Source organism: Lonchura striata, chromosome 35 (assembly GCF_050655825.1).
Source record: "Lonchura striata isolate lonStrDom1 chromosome 35, ASM5065582v1, whole genome shotgun sequence".
Taxonomy (NCBI): domain Eukaryota; kingdom Metazoa; phylum Chordata; class Aves; order Passeriformes; family Estrildidae; genus Lonchura; species Lonchura striata.
The window spans coordinates 10,349,077-10,373,747 of record NC_140737.1 but is presented as its reverse complement, the minus strand read 5'-3'; the positions used below and the strand labels follow the sequence as shown (position 1 = coordinate 10,373,747).

Genomic DNA, 24,671 nt, shown 5'->3' with positions numbered 1-24,671 from the left:
GAAGAGAGCCTGACAGAGGAATGGTTGAACGACAAGGGACATGATACTGTAAAATTAATCCAAATAGGGAGGGCTATGTGACTGCTGCAAAGTTCGCATGGCCCTGAAGAGTAGATGGTGTGCAGAAAGCAGGATATTGAAACTGCTTGGTATGTAGAAGTAGATAGAGAAGAACAAAGGAGTACTAAGCTGTTCTAACTGCAAGGCCAGCTGGACAGGCATGTATCGATCATAAAGATACTTTTAAGATAATAGTACAAGTCACATAGCAACCAATCATGAGCTTGGCTTTTGCAATATGTATGAGCTAATTAACGAACATATATAAACTGTGTAATCTGTCACAATAAACTGAGACTTGATGATCATGATATCATGAGTCTTGTCTCCCGCGGCATTTCCCTCTAACAACTGGCGCCCGAAAGCAGGGACCTGATCCGAGCCTAAGGCGAGAGGGGTGCTGCGTTGGAGTGCGGGTCCTGCGGCTGGAAGGACGGCGAAAATAAAGAGAAGAGGCGAAACGCTCTTCTCCGCGCCCTGAGTGACCGTAGAAGCGGGCTCAGCCGATACGTGCTGCCGAAGCCTGAAGGAGCCAGCAACGGTACCGACGTAATCATGGAAAGGCAAGCAGCATATGATTTATTTAGTGCTTCTCTTAGAAAAAGGCAGATTAGGGGGATTGACTTAGATAAGGATCTCCCTTCGCTATTGCATCATGCTGAGTCTTACGGCTTTTTCGTTAACCCCCATAGTGTTCATAAACTTTCAGAATGGAGAAGATATAGGGATAAGTTGTGGGAATTAGTGTTAGATGAGGATAAACCGGGCAAGAAAATGAGTAAACTTTGGAGAGTGGTTGATAACGAATTGTTAATGTGTCAGGCAGAAAAGAGGGCGGTGGAAGTGATACGGACAGCTCTGGAGAAAAATAAGGAATGTAAACCCTCGCTTCTCTCCAGTGAGCCAAACCCTCCGGTTCTCACAAATTTTCCCATTCCCATCTCTGCTTCTGAAATGCCTGTACCTCCCATAGACACTAGTAGCATTGAGGTGCTAGAAATTGAGATCCAAATTGCTTTATGGCAACGGGACTGGGATCCCAAATTCACTTTGTGTGAACGGGGATCAGGTAGAACGGAGCAGGCGCGGGGCCAGACAGAGCGGGGCCGGCCAGCACCGAGCCGGAGGCGAGCCCGGGGCGGAGCGGACATCAGCCGAGAGACGGAAGGCTCCTTGCTGCCGAGCAGCAGCGCAAGGGGGGAGAGGGGCGTTCCTGGGGCTCGGCCGCGCTGGAGCCGGAGCAGGCGGGGCGCGGCCGTGGCGGGGGTGTCTCTTCTCCCATCCACAAGGTGGCGCAACAAGGACGGGAGCGAGGCGGCGCCGCCCCTCATCTCCCCGCAGCGCCCAGCAATGGCGGCGGAGATGGCGGCACAGTCCTGGTTGCCATGGCAGCGACAACGCCGAGAGCAGCAGCGCCACCGGTGGCGGGATCGCAACACTACAGCAAAAATTTCAACAGCATCTTCCCAATTTCTTACAAGAGTCAGAAGACGTAATGAAAAAGTACAGCAGGACCGAGTGTTTTCCAAGATACCAAGAAGGATGAACATTATGTGAATCAATGTTATTTCAAATATGATATGGATAAAAATCACTGTATAAAGATAGAAATTTTAGTAATGATTTAATTACCAAAAATGTCTCTGCAAACAAAGAGTTGAGAAAATGTCATCTGATGGAATTTTAGTATTGAGTTTGTAATCTCTGTCTTTGGGTTTTTATAGATAATAATATAAGTAATAGTGATTTTTAAGTTTTATAGATAATACGATAAATAGTGATTGTTAAGTTTTTGTAAGTAATGATAAGTAGTGATTGTTACTAATGTTATATGAGTGCTTTAAAAGGATTGTCTTAAACTATTTTAAACATTTCTTGTTAATAGGTTAATCATAAAATGTGAGTTGTCTGATTTTTGTGATAAGAATTATTATTAAGGTATTAAGGTATTAAGGTGTTGTTATAGTATTTACAGTCAGTTTTCATATGTTTTATTGTCTCTTTAGGTGATTGATTACAAGATGTTTTTTCAGGATCCTGTGTTTTTGATTTTTTAACTACTCATGTGTTTTCTTTATCCAATCTTTTATGCAGCTGCAATTCATCTTCCTTTAAAAATTCATTATCCAAATTTTAGTTCAAGATTTCAGACTTCAAATTTTCAGATTTCTGAAGAAAGGGTTTGTTGTATTTAGAGAATTTTTGTCTTGAAAGAGATTTTAGACAGGTTCAATTATTTGATAGTTTGATAAATTTTTAATAATAAGGTTTTTTACTTATAACTGTTATTTCTAGGACTTTTGTTTTATAATGTGTTAAAACATATCCTCCAATTAGAGTTTGAGCTCTGGCCAAGCTCTGGCTCTACGTGGATGGTGTGATTGACCCAGGTGTTTTCTGCATCAAAAAGTATTCAAGTCCTTTTGGCTTAACAATTTGACCATGTAGGGCAGCTGAGCCTCAAAAAGAGTTTTGGAGAGACATGATCCGGACATGTTTTATCCAAATCTCTGTTGTTTTAAGGTTTATCAGCTGCTTCAGACTCTGAGATGACAATTTGATAGTGTAGCACTTGGTAACTATGATTTTATATGTAATATTAATTGTGTATTATCTGATTGATTTTTATTTGTTGTTAGTTTCTTTACTATATGCATTGTTTTGTTCTTGATGTTTTTTCATGTTTATAACACAGATGTTGATATTTCCATTTCTTCATGCAAATTTTAAGAAACAGAATTGAGAGAGGACCCTCCAGTCCCTGTGGGGAGTGTTGAGTTTGTTTGTGTTTTAGCAGGTGCAGAATCTAGATAGATTTCAGTGAAGAATGTTAAGCTTACCAATTTCAAGAGAACACTAATCTCTCCACAAGTAAAGCAGAGGATGCACAGCAAAAGTGGATTGTGCAAAGATTTGTGTTTCACCCACAGAAGATTGTAGACTTTGGGTTTTTTCATAAGTGTGTTTTTAATTATGTTATAGACTTTTTTACTAAGTTTTAATGAGTTTTAGTAATGCCTGTGATTTTTCTGTTCATTTTACCATTGCTTTTCAATGGCAAAAGAAAAAGAGGGACAATCAATTAGATAATCAAAAGCATAACATTAAGTTTATCATAAATATAGTTTGTATTTAGAATTAAGTTTGTTCCTTTCATGTTAAACAGAACAATCAAAAACATGAGAAATATGAAGTGGGGTGCACTTCTGTAATACTAACCTCATTTTTCACCCCATGAGTTGCTTCAGTGCAAGCTCTCACACAATTAAAAATCCTAGCCTACTGGACAGAAAAATAAATTAATATTTCATCTAAAATGTTAAGTGAGCTTGCCACAAATATAGGTAGTATCTGTCATGCAGTTCTGCAAAACAGAGCAGCTGCCACTAATTTACTTCTTCTAGCCCAAGGTCATAGTTGTGAAGAATTTGAAGGAATGTGCTGTATGAACTTATCTGATCACTCTACATCCATCCATAAGCAAAAACGAAAATTGACCGAGCTAACTCAAGAGTTGAAGGTGGAGGACGGATTGGGCTTAGAAGGCTGGCTGAAAGGATTGGGGATCGGACCATGGTTGAGGGACATCATCAAATATGGCATAATAGTTCTAAGCATAATTGTGATACTTTTGCTTATTTTGCCCTGTGTGTTTACTTGTTTGCAAGGCTTGATGCAGCAGCTTTTGCAGAAAATGCTGAATGCACACCTTCTTGTACAAAAGGAAAACGGGGGAGATGAAGAGAGCCTGACAGAGGAATGGTTGAACGACAAGGGACATGATACTGTAAAATTAATCCAAATAGGGAGGGCTACGTGACTGCTGCAAAGTTCGCATGGCCCTGAAGAGTAGATGGTGTGCAGAAAGCAGGATATTGAAACTGCTTGGTATGTAGAAGTAGATAGAGAAAAACAAAGGAGTACTAAGCTGTTCTAACTGCAAGGCCAGCTGGACAGGCATGTATCGATCATAAAGATACTTTTAAGATAATAGTACAAGTCACATAGCAACCAATCATGAGCTTGGCTTTTGCAATATGTATGAGCTAATTAACGAACATATATAAACTGTGTAATCTGTCACAATAAACTGAGACTTGATGATCATGATATCATGAGTCTTGTCTCCCGCAGCATTCCCTCTAACACTTAAGGAAGGCCCAACCCCTGCATGCCAGGGAAAAACCCACCATGGGTGAGGGAATCCCAGGCTTTCTCCCTTCCCTTGCACGGCCCCCATGGTGATCCCAAAGCAAACAAGGGCAGTGGAGCAGCCCAAGCCCTTCCTTGCCTGCAAAGCAAAGCAGCCCCTGCACAGGGTCTGGAGTCCCAACTCTGCTCCCACCATGGGGGTTTGTTTGTGTCAGGCTGGCTGCCCCAGCCCAGCCCCAGCCCGGGGCACGGTGGGTGCTGGGGGCTGTTGGCAGGGCCAGGAGCCCACTCCCATTTCGTACCCACCCCAGCCCATGTCCCCAGCCCTTCCAAAAGCAGCCTGGCAGCCGACTGAAGGATCAGCTGCATCCGCCCCAGCAAAGGGGGAACCTTTGGTTCCCAGCCAGGCTGTGCAATGCCCAAATCTGGGAGCATCCCCCTGTGTGTGGACTCATCTGCAAATTCCCTGTGGAACCTGACTTTGAATGAGATGTCAGAATCAAAGTCCACCATCTTCAGCCTGCCGGTGGTCAGGTGGAGCAAGAGGTTGTCATCCTTGGTGTTGTCCTCGCTGCCCCCAGCAGCAGCAGCCCCACCTGGGACAGCTTCTCCAGTGGTTCCTTCTCCTTCCCTGGGTCAGACCAGGCTGTCAGGGCTCTGCCCAGGGCCCCAGCCATCCATGAACCATGGCAAGCAAAACCAGGGGGATGGTGGCCCCCAGTGCTTGCCACACCAGGTCTCCAGCTCAGCTCCAGCCCAAGAGCTGCATGTTCCCTTCTGCTGACCCCTGCTCAGAGCTACAGGCAGGACAAAACCTGTCTGGTTGGCTTTGCTACTGAGTGCCAAGAGAAGTGTGGAGCTGTTACCTGCCAGGCCCCTGGATCCAACTGTGCACGTGGATCTCTCCTATCTTCTAGGGCAGAGGAACTCCCTGCACCCAAGGATCACGGAAAAGCTCTTCTAAGGATGGCCTGTTCAAGGGCTGCATGGACAAACCCCTCTTAATGACATCCTGGCACTCTGGGGAGAGAAACCACCAATCACCAGTCAGATGGAGAAGTTGCCCCCTGTTCCCGTGCCCAGGCCATGCTGGGTGTGCCCAGAGCTGGGCCTAAACTTCCCCATGGATTCTCTGTTTGGAGGAGAGCAGGAGAACAGGACATGTGCCACCTCCTCAGCAGCTGCCAGAGTGAGATGCTCACGAGCTGCTGCTGTCTCCCAGCACTGGCTTTGCCCCTGTGCCCAGCGATGAGACTCCACCTTGAGAGAGCCGTCTTGGGAACAAGATCTGCCCCAGATATCTCCTGGCCCCTCCTGAACGGGTGCTTCCCCATGACCAGGTGGTGCAGCAGGAGGCCCAGGGACCAGATCGTTGCTGCCTCACCGTGGTAGCGTTGCTGGTGGATCCACTCTGGTGGGCTGTAGGACAGGGTTCCTGTGGAACACAGACACAGTTCATCAGGGGGATGCTGCTGCTCCCAGAGCCTGGCCCCAGCACCCCTGGGCATGCAGGGGCTGCCCCAGTGGCACACGGTGTGACCGCTGCCCTCTCGCCAGCACCTGGGACTTGTGTACAGACACATGGCTGGAAAAGAAGCCACTGGTGCTGGAAGAGGCAGCAGAAGCCCTGGGAAGGCACAACCATGACACACAAAAGAAAAGCTCACCCAGTAGTGGAGAAAACCCCCTCTCCTCCGTGCTTGCATGGCCCCACAAAATGTTAATAAGCCAAGGCAAACAAGGGGAGCACAGCAGTCCAAGCCCTTCCTCGCCTGCACACCAAACCGTCTGGGTGCAGGGGGTCAGACCCCCTCTCTGCTACCCCTATGGGGGTTTTTGTCAGGCTGGCTGCCCCAGCTCCAGCCCCAGCCCAGGGCACAGTGGGTGCTGAAGGCTGTCAGAAGGGATGGGAGCTGGACCCCCTCACACCCCCACTCAAATCAACCTGGCTCCAGCATTAATCCCATCCCGGCTGCAATAGGGGAAGCCCCAGTGCTGCACCTTGGATGGGCCATGAGATGCCCAGGAGCATCCCCTGGCAGGGCTCACCTGCAAACTGGGTGTAGGCTGTGTCTTGGAGGAAAGTGCCACAGCCAAAGTCGATCAGTGTCAGCTGCCCGGTGGCCAGGTCGAGCAGGATGTTCCCTGTTTTGATGTCCCTGTGCAGGACCCCGCAGCTGGGGCAGCGCCGCACGGCCTCCAGCACCTGGAGGAGCAGCCCCCGCGCCTCCTCCTCCGGCAGGAACCCCCGCTCCGCCAGGAAACCCGACAGGTCCTGGCAGCGCTCCGGATGCTCCAGCACCAGCACAAAGCTGTCGGGGAGCTGAAGCCACTCCAGGAGCTGAATGACACCAGCACAGCCAGAGGAGACCTTGTCCAGCAGCGCGATCTCCAGGGTGCGCTGGTGCCGTGGGGCTGCGGGAGGAGCACGATGCCGTCAGTGGGGCTGATGCCGTGCCGGGGGTCGGGAATGTTATAAATTGTGACACGGCAATTTGAAGTGTCTTAATTCAATAAAGCAATTTTATTTAAAATGAGCAAGCAAGTAAGACAGGCAAAAATTCAGCGCTGGGCGGCCGGGGAGTCTCTTGCTCCACCAACGGCGCGCAAAAATGTTCTGTCCCAGCCTTCCTTTTATCCCCCTTTTCTCCTTGCAGACGTGACTCTCCAGATGTAGTCTGAGTCTGGTCGTTGTGATAGCTTCTAAGTCTCTTCTTTTGAGATACAGTAAGCAGACCAGATACACACACGCCCAGGACTTTAATCTCAACCTCCTTATCACCCTGTAAGCAAATAAGCATTTCAAAGACACACCAGTACATTCTTAGTCACTATCTTATACAAAACAAATTAGGTTAACATACCACAGTACATTCTTATGCAAACTAAGACAAGCAAGCATATTACAGTGAACAAATTATCTTCTACTTATCTCAATTTCCCCCTTTTCTTGTTCATCTTTATTTTGTTCACTGAATCTTTGTAACTCTTGGTGACTTAGTATTAGGGTCTCATCTACATTGTGTATGGGTTCATATTTTGCCCTAATGAGCATTAAATGTGTTGCCTCTAATCGTCCCTTTACTATTTTTATTGCCTTATTGAAGATGCATGGCCCAAAGGTCAGTCCTAATATTATCAGTATCAGAGGTCTTGCAAGGGTGGATAGCAAGGTAGTTGACCAAGGAGATTGATTGAACCATGATTCATATCAACTTTGCTGTGCCTCTCTTTCCCTCTTTCTCTGCTCTAATCTTCTCCTTAATTCTGCCATGGTGTCTGTAACAATTTCAGTGTGATCAGCGTATGCACAGCATTCTTCCTTTAGGGCTACACATAATTCCCCTTGTTGTAATAATAGCAAGTCTAAACCCCTTCTGTTCTGCAACACTACCTCAGATAGGGACTTTAATGATTTTACCAATTCATCGATGGCCTGCTCAATTTTACTCAGATCTTCATCTACTGAAATTCTTAATGCTTTAAATTCTTTTTGTTGATTTACTAGGGATGCCACTCCAGTTCTAGCTCCTATTCCCCGATGGTAAGGAGAGTTGCAATAGTTAAGGCAGTGAGGGGTTCCCTTTTCATTAGATGGTGTTCTGGCACAGTTTGTTGTTCATATATGTAGTCACTTGTATGGTAGGCAGTTCTGGGCACAATCGCCACCTGGAAGCAGTAGTTCTGGCCTGGACTAAACAGTTTCAGTGAGATGTACGGCGCGACACCCAGAGTGTCACACACCCACCCAGCGCCAGCTGCTGGCAATAGCCAGCCAGCCGGTCTTCTTCCACCTGTTTCTATTACTCCACAAAGGTATTTTCTATGTGTTGGGATTTTTCTTATGCATCTCTTTTTCCCTGTTACCTTCTTTATAAATATTAAGCTACCAAAATTGCCAAAATCGGACGAATATAAGCGAACGCCCCAAGTTTTTCCAATTAACCATATATTATCCTCTGGCCTTAATGCAGTAATTTGTATATTCCTGCAAATATTTTTTTGGGGGTTTATGACCTGTCCAGTAGCCGGGAGGAATACAACCATCTGGCTTTCAGACTACCTTAATGTATGGATCAGGAGTGGGGGGGGTCCCATGTACCAGCTATTGTTTCACAACCCCAATATGCACAGTAATATTGTCCAGGACTATTGCAATACCCTTTACCAGGATTTGAAGCAGGACACATATAAAACGATGAAACTCAATGGGAACCCCAACCAGTACCTAAGGATGCCACAGGTAACTGGAAAGTGGGAGCTCCAGTTGTAGTATTGCTCCTTATAACTCATGAATCCTCCCATTTTCCTAAAGTCCACTTGAAAGGTTCATGAGTAGTTACTTCCGCAGTATTACAAGATATACAAAGGAAAATCACAAGCAGTAAGCAAATGGCATGTGAGGTCTGGTTTCTCACACTGCAACAATTATACCTTTGAGTCTAAAAACTATTTCTGCCTTTGTTACTCCCAGTCCCGGGGTAGTTCCGCAAATATTGCTTGCGTATTCCATCCTGAGGGCTCCTTCCTCCACAGCTGTTTACTCCTCTGCCTCGCCTGTCGACTCGGGTGCTTCGAGCCACAGGGTGTACCATCTTCTTGGCAGCAAGAGTATTCTTCAGGAGGGGATTTATGCCCTCTGGTGCTTTGCCGCATGCAATAAGAACACCAATTCTGATCTTTTACTTCTGATGCGGTACAACTGACCCCTTTTAGGTCTTTCTTATAAAGGCCTTTTATGATCTTTGCCACAAATGGGCTCGGCTCGTTTGTATGGTAGCAGTAATTTGAGAAAATTTCCCACTACTCTTTAGATTCCAATCGGATTTTCCCTCTAGTCACTTTACAGGTCAGTACCCAAGCTGTAATTTCTCTTTGTACGTTCCAACAGGAATTGCAAGTTCCTCGTGGAGGATACCCTCTGTTGCAATGTGACCACCACCGTTCCCCACACACTTTACAGATATAGCATACAAAAGGATAGCAATTACAATTTTGAATTTTTTACACTTTACTCTAACACTTGAATTACTAATTAGCCCACTATCTAAGTAATATAAGTCTGATGTGTATTCAATCTGATAAGAGTCCATTAGTTTCTCTGTAACTTCAATTTCAGGTTCCCGGGAGGACTGGTTACTTGCCACACAGTGTTGTTAACTGGTCTTTTTACTCGACTGGCATGTGTCTATCTTCTTTCTGCAGTCTGAATTGCAGTTTCTTTATACTTCAGAAGTCTAGAATCTGTAATCCATTTATCAGCTTTCTGTTGTAAGATTCCTCTGATATTATGTGGGGATAACACTTTCAATTTTCCATTAAAAGTTATTTTATGAGCCTCTTCTACCAAAAGGGCAGTGGCTACTATAGCCTGCAAGCATGTAGGCCATCCTCTGCTCACTGGATCCAGTAATTTAGATAAATATGTTACAGGCTTCTTTTTATCCGCCCATTCTTGGGTTAAAACCCCGTATGCTGTTCCTTCCTCCGTATTAACAAACAAATAGAAGGGTCTTTTTAAATCAGGTAGGCTGAGGACTGGCGCGTTTACCAAATTATTTTGGAGCTCCTGGAGTCGCTGATCATCTGTGGGGCTCCATTTCATTAGGCTATCTTGGCTTAATTTATCATAGAGGAATCTGACCTTCTGACTGTAATTTTCAGTCCATTGTCTGCAATATCCAATTAACTCTAGTAGCTGACGAACTTGCCTTTTATTTCTGGGGGCTGGAATTGAGAGGATTCCTTTTACTCTTTCAGGATCAATCTTCTTTACCCCTCCACTTAAATAATGCCCCAAATACTTCACCTCTTCCTCTACAAACTGTAATTTAGATTTGGATACTTTTAGTCCTTTTAGGCTTAGGAAGTTTAGTAATTTAATACTTTCTTGCCTCACTGTTTCTTCTCCTGTTCCAGCAATAAGCAAATCATCCACATACTGAATCAGGGTCGTCCCTTTATCTACTTTATATTCCTGAAGAATTTGTTCCAAAGCTTGGCCAAATAAGTTAGGTGAATCCGTGAATTCTTGCGGCAAAACCGTCCACCTTAATTGCTGCCGCCGGTGTGTTGCCGGATCCTCCCATTCAAATGCAAAATAATCCCTACTTTTCTCATCCAGGGGGCATGCCCAAAAGGCATCCTTTAGATCAATAACACTATACCATCGATTTTCAGGTCCCAGACGGCTCAACAAAGTATATGGATTTGCAACGACTGGAAACCGGGCTAAAGTCCTCTTATTTATTTCTCTTAAATCGTGTACCAATCTGTAGGACCTATCTGACTTCTTTACAGGCAGGATGGGAGTATTGAAGGGAGACATACAGGGCTCTAAAAGCCCTTTTTCCAATAACTTATTTATTTCAGGTTTTAGTCTTAATTTTCCCTCCCTAGGGATAGGGTATTGTTTTATTCTTACGGGTTTGCCAGGATCACTTATTTCCACTGAAAAAGGCTTAATCTGCAATTTTCTCACCGTTTCTGGGGTATACCACACCTCAGGATTAATTTTTTTTTTTTTTTTTTTTTTTTTTTTTTTTTTTTTCATCCTCTTCTCTTAAAGGGCAGAGCTTTATCTGTAATTCTTTATTTACAACTTCTAAATTAATACTTAATTCTATTATCAGATCTCTCCCTAATAAATTGTAATCTGCTTCAGGTACCAGTAGTAAAGAACCTATACCAAATTTGGAATCAGTTTCTACCATTACATCCTTGATAACAGATACCTCAAAGGGCTCTCCTTTTGCCCCAATTACATGTACAGTGTCAGATGACTTTTTACATCCAAGCGGCAAGGCTTGGACTGTGGATTTTTCAGCCCTGGTATCTACTAAAAATTTCATCTCTTGTTGTTGGGGTCCCACTTTAAGCTTTACCAAGGGCCCCTTATGATGTTTCTTTACATACATAAATAACCCACCTATTTTAAAATATCATAGCTTAAATAATAGTGTGTACACAATGATTTCAAATTACTTCCACAGAAATGCAAGGGGGAAGAATAGTTTTTGTAGTAGACATTTCATAAAATGACTGCACACTAAGCTGAATTTGTATAAGCTGAGGCAGGAATTCACTCTTTTAAGTTTAGATTGTCCTGGCATTATTCCAGCTTAGGGGGAGAGGATGGAGTCCACAACATCATTGATGTGGCTGCTGTCATTTTTAAATGCACGAGGTTTCACAGCATACAGCAGGAAAGCAGAGACCGCATTTGAAGATCATATAAAGGATCAACTAGTTTCTGATTAAGAACACTTTTTTTTTTTTTTTTTTTTTTTTTTAGTGTCTTCCCTTAAATGCAGAAAATAAGTATCAAACGAATGAACAGCCTTACTAAGAAGTTGTTACAAGCTCATTAACTGTGTTTACATCCGAAAGGAAAGGGCTTTTTGCCTTTCAGAAGCAAATGAGCTGAATTACTCAGGTCATGTTTTGCACTCCGGCTGATTTTAACAGTGCAGGCACCAAGGCTTCAACACATGCAGTTCTGACAATGTCTGCAATTACTTGTGAAAACTATTCTTGCACACATTGTTTCCCTGAATCTCAGACCTACTTAAAATAGACATAATGCTCTGGCTGATAGCAATTTCAGTATTTTGAAAGTAATAAGGAAGAACTGCTTAGAAGAAGTTATTTGTGCTGTAACTAACAGTTGTTTACAATATCTCTAGGCACAAAACCCCATAATCTGTCATTAGCAGACAGTGATTTCCAGTGATGATATCAAAGTACTGGTTATTGAAAGGGAGCTCTTTCTATAGTACACTTCCCTGGACCATGCTCCCTGCTAGGGAGACTTACCTCAATACTTACTTCACTGTGTACTTAAGAAAACAAGTTAAGCAGAGCTCAGAATGAATTGACTAATCTAAGAACTTCAAAAAGTGGCTTCCCAACTTCAATTTCTGTTCCCCCAGACAGTAGCAGCAGCAGTGTGGGAAGTGTCCTGAAAGGGTGGAGGTAGGACCATGTTTGAACAGCAAGTTATGTGACAACTGTACAATTAAACGACAATAACAATACATTTGCATTTAAGAATTGAAGCTGCAGAAGCAAAAGGCTTCTTAAGGAGGGCAAGATAATGTGGTCCATTCTAAAAAGCAAGTAAAAGCACTGCCAGCATCTCACCCCATATAGGCTCCACTGCATGTCCCAAAATCTTGAAAAGGCTGAGCAGCAACACTGCAGTGTGGGTGGAAGCAGAAATTTTGGCACTGGAGAGTAATGCAAGAGTGCAGCTGTCCAAACAAGGGTGGTTTACACCATAAGCTCCATCAGGTTGACATTTCCAACCCCACTGCCACCTCTGGGGCTGGCAGTGAAGGGACCTTGCTGCTTCTCTGCTGGCCTGGGGCCTCACACCCCTAATCTTCCTTAAAGGCCTTCTCATCCACTATCTACATTCCTTGCATGGGAATTAGGGTTAGGCCCTTTCCGCACACTTCCATACAATAATGTATCATTTTAACTTTGTCTTTCCCTTTTCTAGATGGGAAAGCATCCCAATTAATTATCATCAAACCCAAGGGGCTTGGGAATCTGGGGAAGCTTAGCATGGGTCCCCTCTCCCATGGGACCAGAGGGCTTGCTTTTCCTCTGTCCCATCTTCCGGAGTGCACTCAATTTCTCACACACGTGCTCCCCTGGTTCGTGGCCCAGCCCCTCGCGGGGAATGGAAAACGCACTAATACAGAGTCCGCACTCACTTGGTCTCCACGAGACCTCTCACACACAGCACTCCGGGAAAACCACCCCAAACCGAGCGGGAAACTGGCCTATACTCACGCGTCCTGCGTCTTCGCTGGTTCTTCGTGCACAAAGATTACAGGGGTAACCGGTTCTCTTTTGCCCGTTACTCAATTTAGGTTCGTCGGTGGAGAGTGATCAGAAAGCCTGGGGCAGCCGGGCCGCCATAAGGGCGGGGCGCCTCCCGATCGTCCCGTAGCGACTGATCTACTTCTCCATCCGAGTCACGGCACCAAATTGTTATAAATTGTGACACGGCAATTTGAAGTGTCTTAATTCAATAAAGCAATTTTATTTAAAATGAGCAAGCAAGTAAGACAGGCAAAAATTCAGCGCTGGGCGGCCGGGGAGTCTCTTGCTCCACCAACGGCGCGCAAAAATGTTCTGTCCCAACCTTCCTTTTATCCCCCTTTTCTCCTTGCAGACGTGACTCTCCAGATGTAGTCTGAGTCTGGTCGTTGTGATAGCTTCTAAGTCTCTTCTTTTGAGATACAGTAAGCAGACCAGATACACACACGCCCAGGACTTTAATCTCAACCTCCTTATCACCCTGTAAGCAAATAAGCATTTCAAAGACACACCAGTACATTCTTAGTCACTATCTTATACAAAACAAATTAGGTTAACATACCACAGTACATTCTTATGCAAACTAAGACAAGCAAGCATATTACAGTGAACAAATTATCTTCTACTTATCTCAGGGAACCCCTCGGCCAGCCCGGGATGCTCTGCGCCCTGCGCTGGCCCCACGCCCGCTCTCCCTCCAGGCGTCCTGGCAGCTCCCACCCTGCCGGGCCCCGGCTCAGCCCCGCCCGGCACGGCCCGGCTTCTGCCGCTGGCCCGGCCCATCACCAGCTCGCCCCGGCGCCGGATGCTTTCGCTGCTTTCGCTGCTTTCGCTGCTTTCGCTGCCGCTGCTGCCGCTGCAGCTGAAGCTCCGTGTCCATGTGTCCCTGTGTCCGTGTGTCCGTGTGTCCCCATGTCCGTGTGTCCGTGTCCGTGTGTCCCCGAGTCCGTGTGTCCCCGTGTCCGTGTGTCCCCGTGTCTGTGTGTCCGCTGCCCGCTCGCCCCCGCGCCCAGCCCCGCGCTCCCCGGGGCAGTCCCTGAGCCTGTCCAAACACGGGAACTTTGCCGTGTCCAGCCCAGACCCAGAGCCTGGACTCCTGCCCAGGGGCACAGGAATCCCCTCGGTCACTGCTGTGTGTTGTCCCTGCTGAGGGTTGAACACTATGGCAGCGCATTCCCTCAATGCTGAATTTGTACCTGACCCAAGAACTGCACTTAGTCCCCAGCACTGATTTAAAAAAAAAAAAAAAAAAAAAAGAAAAAACCAAACCAAAACAGGGGAAGGCAAACTTTGTGTAGCTCATGGTATTTTACACTGTCTAAAACTTGCCACGTTGTGGATCATAGAAGTGAGATCCATTTGCAATTAATGGGAAGAAGAAGTAGTGAAAGATAGAAAAAGGTAGCCTAAAAATAAACAGAGAAAAACATCTTGGATTGTTTCTTTCCATTTTCATTTCATTTCTTAAAAGCTGTTTCAGTTTTCCCAGAATTTTCTCCACAGCCCCTTTTGCTGTTTCCAAGAACCTTTGCTGGAGAACTAGGAAGCTTTGAGCAGCTTCTGTCACAAAATGTGCCACCAGCTGCAGCTTCTCTTGCAGCTCGACTCTTGCAGAAAAGCGGGACAAATAGTTGAAGAACTTGACTGCTTGTTCATTCTTTTCCTTGTGGGCTAGGCAGTTGTGCCATTGGTGAGATTTTCACTGTTATTGTTCTACCCTAAGAAAACATGATGGGCTATCAGGAATTGTCAGGGAATGCAAGCCTGACTGAATGCAGAGAAAGAATCTCCAGAGCCTGCAGCCAGAAATGGGGAGCTGTGTGATAATCATTCCAACACCCCTATGGACAGCTTGAAAGTGATGTAGAAGATGAAAATGGGCTGACAGAGGGAGTTTGTTTCTGTGTTCATTTTAGAAGCTTCCACATCTCATGCACTGATATATATCAAGAGTTCAATCAGTTCATGAAAAGCACCAGAACCATCTGGACCTTTCAGGAGATGACTGTAAGAATCTGAAAAGGAGAAATGCAGGCAATGACTAGGTGAACCTTCCCTGGAAGAAGGGTCACTTTTCCCAAATAATTTCTAATCCATCTCCTCTGCATTTGTCTTTCTGAAAAAGGCCATTTTCATCCCAGATTCCCCATGAAATGGGAACCCTGAGCTTGTGGAAGTGCCTGAAAGATGCCCTGTTCCTCTGCAGGGACACTCGGGCTGAGACAGGAGCCGGAGCCCTCTCTCGGGAAGCCTCCTCCGAGCTGGAATTTGTGCCGTGCTGGGAGAGGAGGAGGAGGGGAGAAGGCTGGCGCTATGTGGCAGGAGCAGGAGGTTTGGTCCGCAGGACATTCCATCTGTGTCGCTGCCCCGCAATGGGCAGGAACGCTAAGGGGAAGGCTGGGGGAGACTGGAGCGGGATATGGATGGCACTGGGGGGAACTGGGAGAGCCTGGAAATGAACTCAGCTGTATTGGGAGGGACTGGGCTGTGCTGGGAGGGACTGGAGGGGCACTGGGCCTGTACTGGGCTGTACTGGGGATGAACTGGGCTGTGCTGGGAGGGACTGGAGGGGTTGAATGGGCTGTTCCCGCCCCCACTGCCTCCCATTGGCCGAGGCTCCCGCCCATCACGGCCCCAACCAATCAGCGCCAGGGATCATGGCTTTGGGGGCGGGGCCTGGAGTCCGCGCCATCTTTTCTTTTGTCTACAACTCCCGTCATGCTCTGCGACCCCTTAGAGCCCCATTAAAGCCGGGACTACAACGCCCGTCATGCCCCGCGCTCCACAGAACCCCGGTACTGCCCCCATCTGTCCCATCAGTGTCCCCCAGACCCTCCGGGACCCCCAGGTGCCCCTCAGCGCCCATTCGGGACCCCCAAAATTTTACTGGCAAAGTACAAAAGAACAAGGAACTTTGGAAATGCGTTTAATACCAATCCAATCCAACTTAAATCATTTTTCACAGCTGTAACTTCATTCCCTCAGCCCATTTAGCCTGGAAAGCCCTAAACACTGAAGTTGATCAGGTACCCAAAACTGTTCCATATAAAGAGCATTAGAAGGAGAGGAAAGAGAGAGAGACAGGAAGACAGAAGCTCCACAGAAAGACACACATGTGGCTCCGAGCTCCCGGGGCTCCAGTGTGGGCATAACACAAACCCCAGGAGAAGGCAGAGTCCATACCAGGGGCTGACCTTGTGCTCCTTGGTTTTAAGCCCCTGGGCCTTCGTGGGCCTCCCCCCAGCTGGGACTTCTGATATCTCAGGTGTTCAGAGCTGGGTCAGCACTGTCCCAGCAGAGTGACTGATCGACAGCTCAGCCCAAGGTGTCTGGGGACATTGATCTCATCCAGCCTCTGACAGCGACCATGGTGACACTGGGGAACCTCATGGAGCCTCATGGAGCCATGGGTCAGTTGGGACAAGGCAGGTCCAAGGACACCCTGGTGACACTGGGGAACCTCATCGAGCCATGGATCAGTTGTGACAAGGCAGGTCCAGAGACACCCTGGTGACACTGGGGAACCTCATGGGACTGTGGGTCAGTTGTGACAAGGCAGGTCCAAGGACACCCTGGTGACACTGGGGAACCTCATGGAGCCATGGGTCAGCTGTGACACTGTCGGGACCTCATGGATTCAGAGGGGGCCACTGGGAAGCTCCCATGGAACCAAGGGCCCAGGGTGACACTGTGGAGCCCAGAGTGTCACGGAGGAGCCATTGTGACACTGTGTGTCCCCATGGAACCAAGGGAACATGGGACAGGCTGATGCCTTAAATTTTAGCTTCCATATTTTCCCGATTCTGTGCTGTATCAGTCTGTAACTCTGAAATTCATACAGAGTGTCAGCAAGTTCTCTTACAGTGCAGTCAGACAAAACAATCCTTTTCCTGCCCGAGAACCAAAGACACTGCTGCAGCTTAAGGCCCAAAAAGCGAAAACAGCAGCAAATTGAGGAGAGCAGACTGGGAGGGTGGGGCTGCATAATCTAAAGGTGTAATTGGACAATTAACCCCAATATGGAAATGAACCAAATCTTAAAAAAGTGTGTAAATGCGTGACCTGCCGTCCATCCTGGATGTACCCTCAGCCAGGCCCTTGTACTGCCCAGGTGAATCCTTTGAAGGCCTTTTTAATAAATCCCCACTTTACTCCTGTAACACTGTCCAGCCTCTGCTCTAGGTGGCCTCTCAAGGCATCAAGGCCTGGCTGGCTGGGCCACCTGGGGGCCACCTGACAGGTCCAGCTGACCTTGGCATGTCCAGGGCTGCTGCTCATCTGCCCCTGGAGCACTGGGTCTTGGTGTTCTCCTTCCTGTGGAAAGAACTGTCCTTCTCTTCCAGGTGCCCATGGCCAAAATCTGGATTCCTCTTCTTAGTTTGCTTCTATGCAAAGATTGTTCCCAGATGAAATCTGCCAGGACAGACAGGTCTGGCTGGCTTGGCCACCCACAGGCCACCTCTCAGGAGGTGAAACACTGGGAAACACTGGGACCCTGTGCTTTTCTTTCTTATGGGAAAAAAGCACCTTTCACATCCAGGCACCCATGGCCAAAGTTGGGAATCCGCCTCCAGGATTCCTTATATCCAGGGATTTCTCCCAGGTGAAAGCTTCCAGGAGAGACAAGTCTGGCTGGCCTTGGTTTCCAAAGAGCTGATTCTTATCTGCCATTGAAACACTGGGGCTTTGTGCTTTCCTTTCTGATGAAAAGAACTCTTCTTCCTGCCCAGGTGCCCATGGCCAGAACTGAGATTCCACCTTCAAAATTCTGAATATCCAAGGATTTCCCCCAGATGAAAGGTGCCAGGAGAGACAGGTCTGGCTCTCTTGGCCTATGGTGACCACCTCTCATCTCCTTCCAAAACACCTGGGCTCCACGCTTTTCTTTCCTATGGGAAAAACCATCCATCTTGACCAGATGCCCATGACCAAAGTTTGGAATCCTCCTCCAGAATTCCCTAGGTCCAAGGATTTCTCAGTGACAAAAGCTGCCAGGACAAACAGGTCTGGATGGCTCGGCCTTCCAGGAGCCTTCTCTCTCTGCTTCTGCCCCTGCAACACGGGGGCTCTGGGCTTTCCTTCCTATGGAAAAGAACCATCCTTCTTAACAATGCAGAAATGGCCGAAATTGGGGTTCCACCTCCCAAATTCCCTATATCCAAGGGTTGCTTTCAGACAAAAAAAATACCAGAACAGAGAGGTCTGGCTGCCCTTGGCCTCTGATGGTCACCTTTCATCTGCCCCTGAAACACCGGTGTTCCATCCTTGCCTTCCTATGGAAAAGAACTGTCCTTCTCCTCCAGGCAGCCAGGTCTGAAACTGGCATTCCACCTCTAAAATTTCCTATATCCAAGGACAAAATCTGCCAGCACCATCTGATCTGGCTGCCCTTGGCCTCTGGTGGCTGTGGCTCATCTGCCCCTGGAACGCTGGGGCTGGGTTGTTCCCTTCCTGTGGAGACCATGGTGGCACAGTGAGGACCTGGTGGAACCATGGAGTCCATTGTGACACTTTGGGGCCATGGTGACACCGCGGGGCTCCATGGAACCCAGAGACCACCATGACTCTGTGGGGCCTTGTGGAACCATGGAGACCATTCCGAGCCTTCAGGGCCTGGTGTCACCAAGGGGGCATTGTGACACCTCAGGGCCTCCTGGAAGCAAGGGACCATTGGGACACTGTGGGGCTCCATGGAATGAGGGGAACAGGGAACAGGTCTGGCAGGCTTGGCCTCCCAGGGGCCACCTGACAGGTCTGGTTGATCTTGGAATGTCAAGGGCTGCCTCTCATCTTCCCATGAACCACTGGGGCTCCATGCTTTCCTTGCTATGGAAAAGAACTGTCCCTCTTTTTCGACACCCATGGACAAAATTGGTACTTCCCCTCAAAAATTTCCTGTATACAAGGGTATCTGCCAGAAAAAAACCTGCCAGCTCTGGCTGGCCTTGGACTCTGGTGGTCACATCTCAGTTGCCTCAGAAGCACTGGGGCTCTGTGCCTTCCTTCCTGCAGAAAAGAACTGACCCTCTTGTCCAGGAGCCATGGCAGGAACTGGAATTTGGCTGCCAAAATTCCATCTATCCTAGGATTGCTCCCAGACAAAAGCTGCCAGGACAGACAGTTCTGCCTGGCCTTGGCCTCTGGTGATATGAGCAGAATGTTTTCCTTTGCAAACACCTTGGACAGGGCCCAGAGATCTCCCGAGCTGGGTTTTGCAGGCCTCAAGAACATAACCCACGTATGGAGGCTGATGTGCCTGGGCTCAGCTGTGAAGAGACTGAGGGCAGATCACGAGTGGCCTGGCAGGGCTTGAAAGGTGGATTTAGAAATGGTGGAGCTTTTCTCTATAGTGGGAATCAGGCAGGGAGAGAAATTATGCCACAAATGCGGCTGGGGAAGCCCAGACTTGACACAGGAGGAGAGGAATTTCCCTCCCAGGGCAGGGCTGTGGTGCAACACTTCCCCAGCAGGAGCCTGGAGCAGCCCAAGGCTTTGTGTGTCCAGGCAGGGGCAGCAGGAGGCAGAGCTGCCAGCAAAGGAAGGGCCAGCGAGGTGGGGCAGCCGGGGGTGACGACAGCCTGCAGGGACAGAGGCGCAGGGCAGGGACACCGTGGGACAGCCTGGGCTGCAGAGGGCTCAGGGATGTGCAGCAGCTGCAAGGCCCTGACAGAGCCAACCTGTGCAGCCCTTTGGCCATGGCTGCTGGCCCTGGGCCTGAGGCCACGAGGGGACAAGTGACCCTTGCAGCCCTGGGGCCTCAGTGCCTCCTTGTCCCTGCTCAGCAGCCTGGCAGGGGCCGCCCCATGGTCCTGCCCTTGGCACTGCACATCCCCACATGCCAGTGCCCATCCCGGGAAGAGCCCTGAGCAATGAGGGAGGGACAGGATCTGCCTTGCCAGGGGCTGGGTCTCAGGCCTGGGCCCTTTGCATTCCTGAAACACATCCAGGTTTGCTCAGCACCAGAGCCACCTTCCCCTTGCTTGTCCCTTGCTGTCATCTCTGCCTCGTGCATTATGCTCTACCTGGGGACACTTTCTCAGTCGTGTCCCTCAGTGGGACCCATTAAAAGTCCAAGAAACTTCAGTGTTTCAATCACACTTTGAGTTCTTGAGAAGTTTTTTAAGCACACTCTCTGGGAATGAGACTAATGAAAACAATAGCAGCCCCTGAGAGGGTCATTAAAGTCCTTGTGCTGTGTCTGTGCTGCTGAGCTGGGCCGGGCTCCTGGCACAGAGGGTGATCCTGGTAACCAAGCAGAGCTTCAAAAGCACATTTCTCTTGCTGAGCAGCTCTTCTGCCAGCCCAGCAGGGCTGGGGCACTGCCTGCAGCCAGCGTGGGCACAGCACAGAGGCACAGAGAGCTTCAATCAGTCAGGGCTGGGAAGGGGCTGAGAAGTGCCTGGGGCAGAATCACTGCCAGCCCTTGGCACAGGAACCTCTGGCTGCAGGACAATGCAGCTGCAGCTCCTGGAGTGATCTCCTAAAGCTGGAACATGCCAATGCCCACAGATCCTGTGAGTACTGAGTATTTCTGGTGCAGGGGAGGTGAAATGCTCATGAAGCTCTGACATACTGAGGGCTTCTGATTAGTCATAGAATATTTCCAAGACAAGGATTTTGATAAAAATGTGGAAATTTCCTAAGAATTTTTAGTCAGCTGTCTACTATTGAAGAGTGGCAGGGAAAGAAGGATAAATATTAAAGGTTGATTATGAATATTGACAAGTGCATGAGACGTCTGAACTGTTACTTTTAGTGATCAGTAGGTTCACAGGAGATCCCTATTGTGCTTTCAGCCACTCTGCCCATGGACAGCACCAGCATCACCTTTGCTGGAGCCATCAGGCTCAGTCTGCGCTGTCCTTTCTCCAAGCTGCAAACAGAACCTGCCCCCAGCCCGTGCCCTGCAAACAGGCAGGGTTCTGTCAGGCCATGGAGAGTGCACAGACATTTGGGATGCAGGAATTCTGGCAGGGAGAGATCAGGCACAGGGAAACAACTGCAGGAGGAAAATGTCCAGGAAGCAGAGAGAAGATCAGGGAAGGAGAGAAAACAAAACCCAGAAATGCTGTGGCAAGGGAGGGTTTAGAGATGTCCAGAGGATCCCCTCCAGTGCAGCCCCTCCCTCTGCACAAGCCCCCTGCCTCCTGTGCCCCAGCCAAGCCTCTGCCCTCAGGGCCGGGGTTCCAAGGCGTGCAGCCCCTCCTGTGCAGGCAGAGCTGCAGCAGAGCCGTGAGGCAGCTCTGCAGCCCCGAGCCCAGTTCCCTCTGCAGAGCACAGGGCTGGGAGCAGCTGCCCGGCACTGGGGGCTCTGGCAGGGGGCACAGCTGGCTCAGGGTGACACAGCTGTCCCCAGTGCCCAGCTCTGGGCAGTGCTGGCAGTGCAGCCAGGGAAGGACCTGCACCTCCCTTCATCCAGTGCCATCAGAGGGACACTTGGAAGTGTCCCTGAAATTTCAGTCCAAGCTGGGAGCTTCAATGCAGGATGCAAACCTGTCCTTGAGCATCTTTGAGGCATAAGGTTGATAGGGAAAGGCAGAGGTGTTGTGACACTGAAAATGCTGCTGGGTTGGTGAAATGAGCAATGTGAGTCCTTGGCTCCAAATGGTGGATCTGGACTTTGGTGGATCCATCTGCCCTCAGCCGTACCTGGTGACATTTTAGGGGAAGCGTGGGAAGGTTATCATCCTCTAACTGAGAGCGGTTAAAGCCCAGAGAAATTTGAACACGTCAGAAGGACAGACCATCTCCCCTCAGTCTCCACTTATCACTTTGCCTCACAGAAATTGCTTTGTTCTCCCTGGGGGAAGGAGAAATGCTACAGTTTTCTGATACGCAAGAACACAAGAAGAGACATGGTGGGAGCTTAAAAAGTAATCTGCAGAACTCTTGAAGGCAAAAATATGTCCGTGTGTGTCACAGAAAAAAGAGGTGTATGTGAAATGTCTTTGATTTTACTTAAAGATATCTCCTTTAACACTTCACTGTCCTTTCTCCCTGAACAGGTGCCCATGTACAGCCACAGCAAATGTCCAACAGCAGCTCCATCAGCCACTTCCTCCTGCTGGCACTGGCAGACACGCGGCAGCTGCAGCTCCTGCACTTCTGCCTCTTCCTGGGCATCTCCCTGGCTGCCCTCCTGGGCAACGGCCTCATCATCAGCGCCGTAGCCTGCGGCCACCACCTGCACACGCCCATGTTCTTCTTCCTGCTCAACCTGGCCCTCAGCGACCTGGGCTCCATCTGCACCACTGTCCCCAAAGCCATGCACAATTCCCTCTGGGACACCAGGAACATCTCCTACACGGGATGTGCTGCTCAGCTCTTTTTCTTTGTCTTTTTCATCTCTGCAGAGTTTTCTCTCCTGACCATCATGTGCTACGACCGCTACGTGTCCATCTGCAAACCCCTGCACTACGGGACCCTCCTGGGCAGCAGAGCTTGTGCCCATATGGCAGCAGCTGCCTGGGCCAGTGGCTTTTTCAATGCTCTGCTGCAAACAGCCAATACATTTTCCCTGCCCCTGTGTCAGGGCAATGCCCTGGGCCAGTTCTTCTGTGAAATCCCACAGATCCTCAAACTCTCCTGCTCCAAATCCTATCTCAGGGAACTTGGACTCCTTGCTGTTAGTGTGTGTTTGGCATTTGGCTGTTTTCTGTTCATTGTTTTCTCCTATGTGCAGATATTCAGGGCAGTGCTGAGGATCCCCTCTGAGCAGGGACGGCACAAAGCCTTTTCAACCTGCCTCCCTCACCTGGCCGTGGTCTCCCTGTTTATCAGCACTGCTGTATTTACCTACCTAAAACCCCCCTCCATCTCCTCCCCATACCTGGACCTGGCCATGTCAATTCTGTACTCCGTGGTGCCTCCAGCCCTGAACCCCCTCATCTACAGCCTGAGGAACCAGGAGCTCAAGGCTGCAGTGAGGAGACTGATGACTGGATGCTTTCAGAGACATTAAACTGCCAGCCAAATTCTGCAAATCATTTGCAATAAAAGTCATCTTTGATACTTCTTGTTATTTTCCATTTGGAGGTACTTTTTCTTTGTTTTACATTTTAATGTTGTCCACAAAGAAATGTCATTGTTTGTGCCATTTCTAATTTTGTTTACCTCCACTTTCCCTGTGGCCACAGACTGTGTCAATGAGGGGCTGTGCTCTTGGCAGCTTTAAAGGAGCTAAATGATGTCCAGTCAGAGTTTTCTGCAGAGATGTCCTTTTGTTGCCTTCTCTGGAGCTGCAGCAGCAATGTCTGTGTGCAGAACTGGGGCAGTTCTGTGCTGGCACAGCCACTCTGGTCCTGCTGGCCACACCATTCCTGATCCAGGCCAGCAGCCATTGGCCTTCTTGGTGACCTGGGCACACTGCTGGCTCATGTCCAGCCTGCTGTCCATCAGTCCCTGCAGGTCCCTTTCTGCCTGGCTGCTGTCCAGCCCCTCTGTCCCCAGCCTGTAGCACTGCAGGGGTTGTTGTGGCCAAAGTGCACTACCCAGCACTTGGACTTGTTAAACCTCACCTTGTTGGATTTGGGGCCTGGATCCAGCCTGTGCAGGGCCCTGTGCAGAGCCTTCCTAACCTCCAGCAGATCAACACTCACATCCAGCTTGGTGTCATCAGCAAAACTGTCCTTGGTTCAATGGGCCCCAAAATGTGACAATGGACTCCTTGGTTCCATGGGGTTCACAGTGTCACAATGTTCTCATTGGTGCCGCAGTTTCACAGTGGTACCTTGGTCCCATGTGGCCCCAGGGTGTCACAAAGGCCCCATGGTCACATGAGGTCCCACACTGTCACAATGCTCTCTGTGCTTCCACAAGTCCCCTCAGTGTCACAATGGACTCCTTGTTTCCACGAGGCCACACAGTGTCACAAGGGCCTTCCAGATTCCCTGAGGCCCCAGAGTGTCACAGTGGCCCCTTGGTTACACAAGGTCCTGCAGTGTCACAATGTCCCCTTGGTTCCATGAGGCCCCGCAGTGTCAGAATGGCCCCTTGGTTCCACTGGGCCCTGGACTCTCCCAATGCTCTCCTTGGTGTGGCAGTGTCACAGTGGTGAAACCCCTCAGTCACACGAGGCCCCGCAGTGTCACCATGGCCTCTGTGGTTCCACCAGGACCCAGTGTCACAGGGACTCCCTGGCTCCATTTGGCCCCAGAGTACCACAATGGAGCCCTGGTTCTATGGGGCTGCACAGTGTCACCATGGTCCTCTTAGGTTCCACGAGGCCCTGCAGGGTCACAATGGCCCCAGAGTGTCCCAACCATCACACAATGAGAGAATCAAATAGGCTGGAAAAGACCTTTGGGATCATCAAGTCCAACCAATGCCCTAATACCACCTTGTCACCCAGACCATGCCACTGAGTGCCACTGGAGAGGGACAGTGACTCTGCCACCTCCCCCCTGGCCTGCCCATTCCAATGCCCACTCACCCTTTCTGAGAAGAAAAGGCTCTGAGTGCCAGGGGTAGTATGAGGGAAGTGGTGGGGAGTTGGTGCGGACAAAGTCTGATTGATTGTCAGCCATGAAGTGTCTTGATTTTCATATCTGTTCAGACTGCATTAAAAGATGCTGGGGTTCAATATCAATTGGGCATTGCTGATATCAGTCCATAAACAGGAAAAACAGGAA

The 24,671-nt window shown here is 48.7% G+C and overlaps 1 protein-coding gene across 1 annotated transcript; it reads left to right on the top strand.

The window, feature by feature from the left end:
- Positions 1-22,048: 22,048 nt before the first annotated feature.
- LOC146764377 (olfactory receptor 14J1-like) lies at positions 22,049-23,300 on the top strand. Its single transcript, XM_085565287.1, has one exon. It carries the CDS (start codon positions 22,070-22,072, stop codon positions 23,000-23,002), a length of 933 nt encoding a protein of 310 aa, XP_085421413.1. The 5' UTR covers positions 22,049-22,069; the 3' UTR covers positions 23,003-23,300.
- Positions 23,301-24,671: the final 1,371 nt, after the last annotated feature.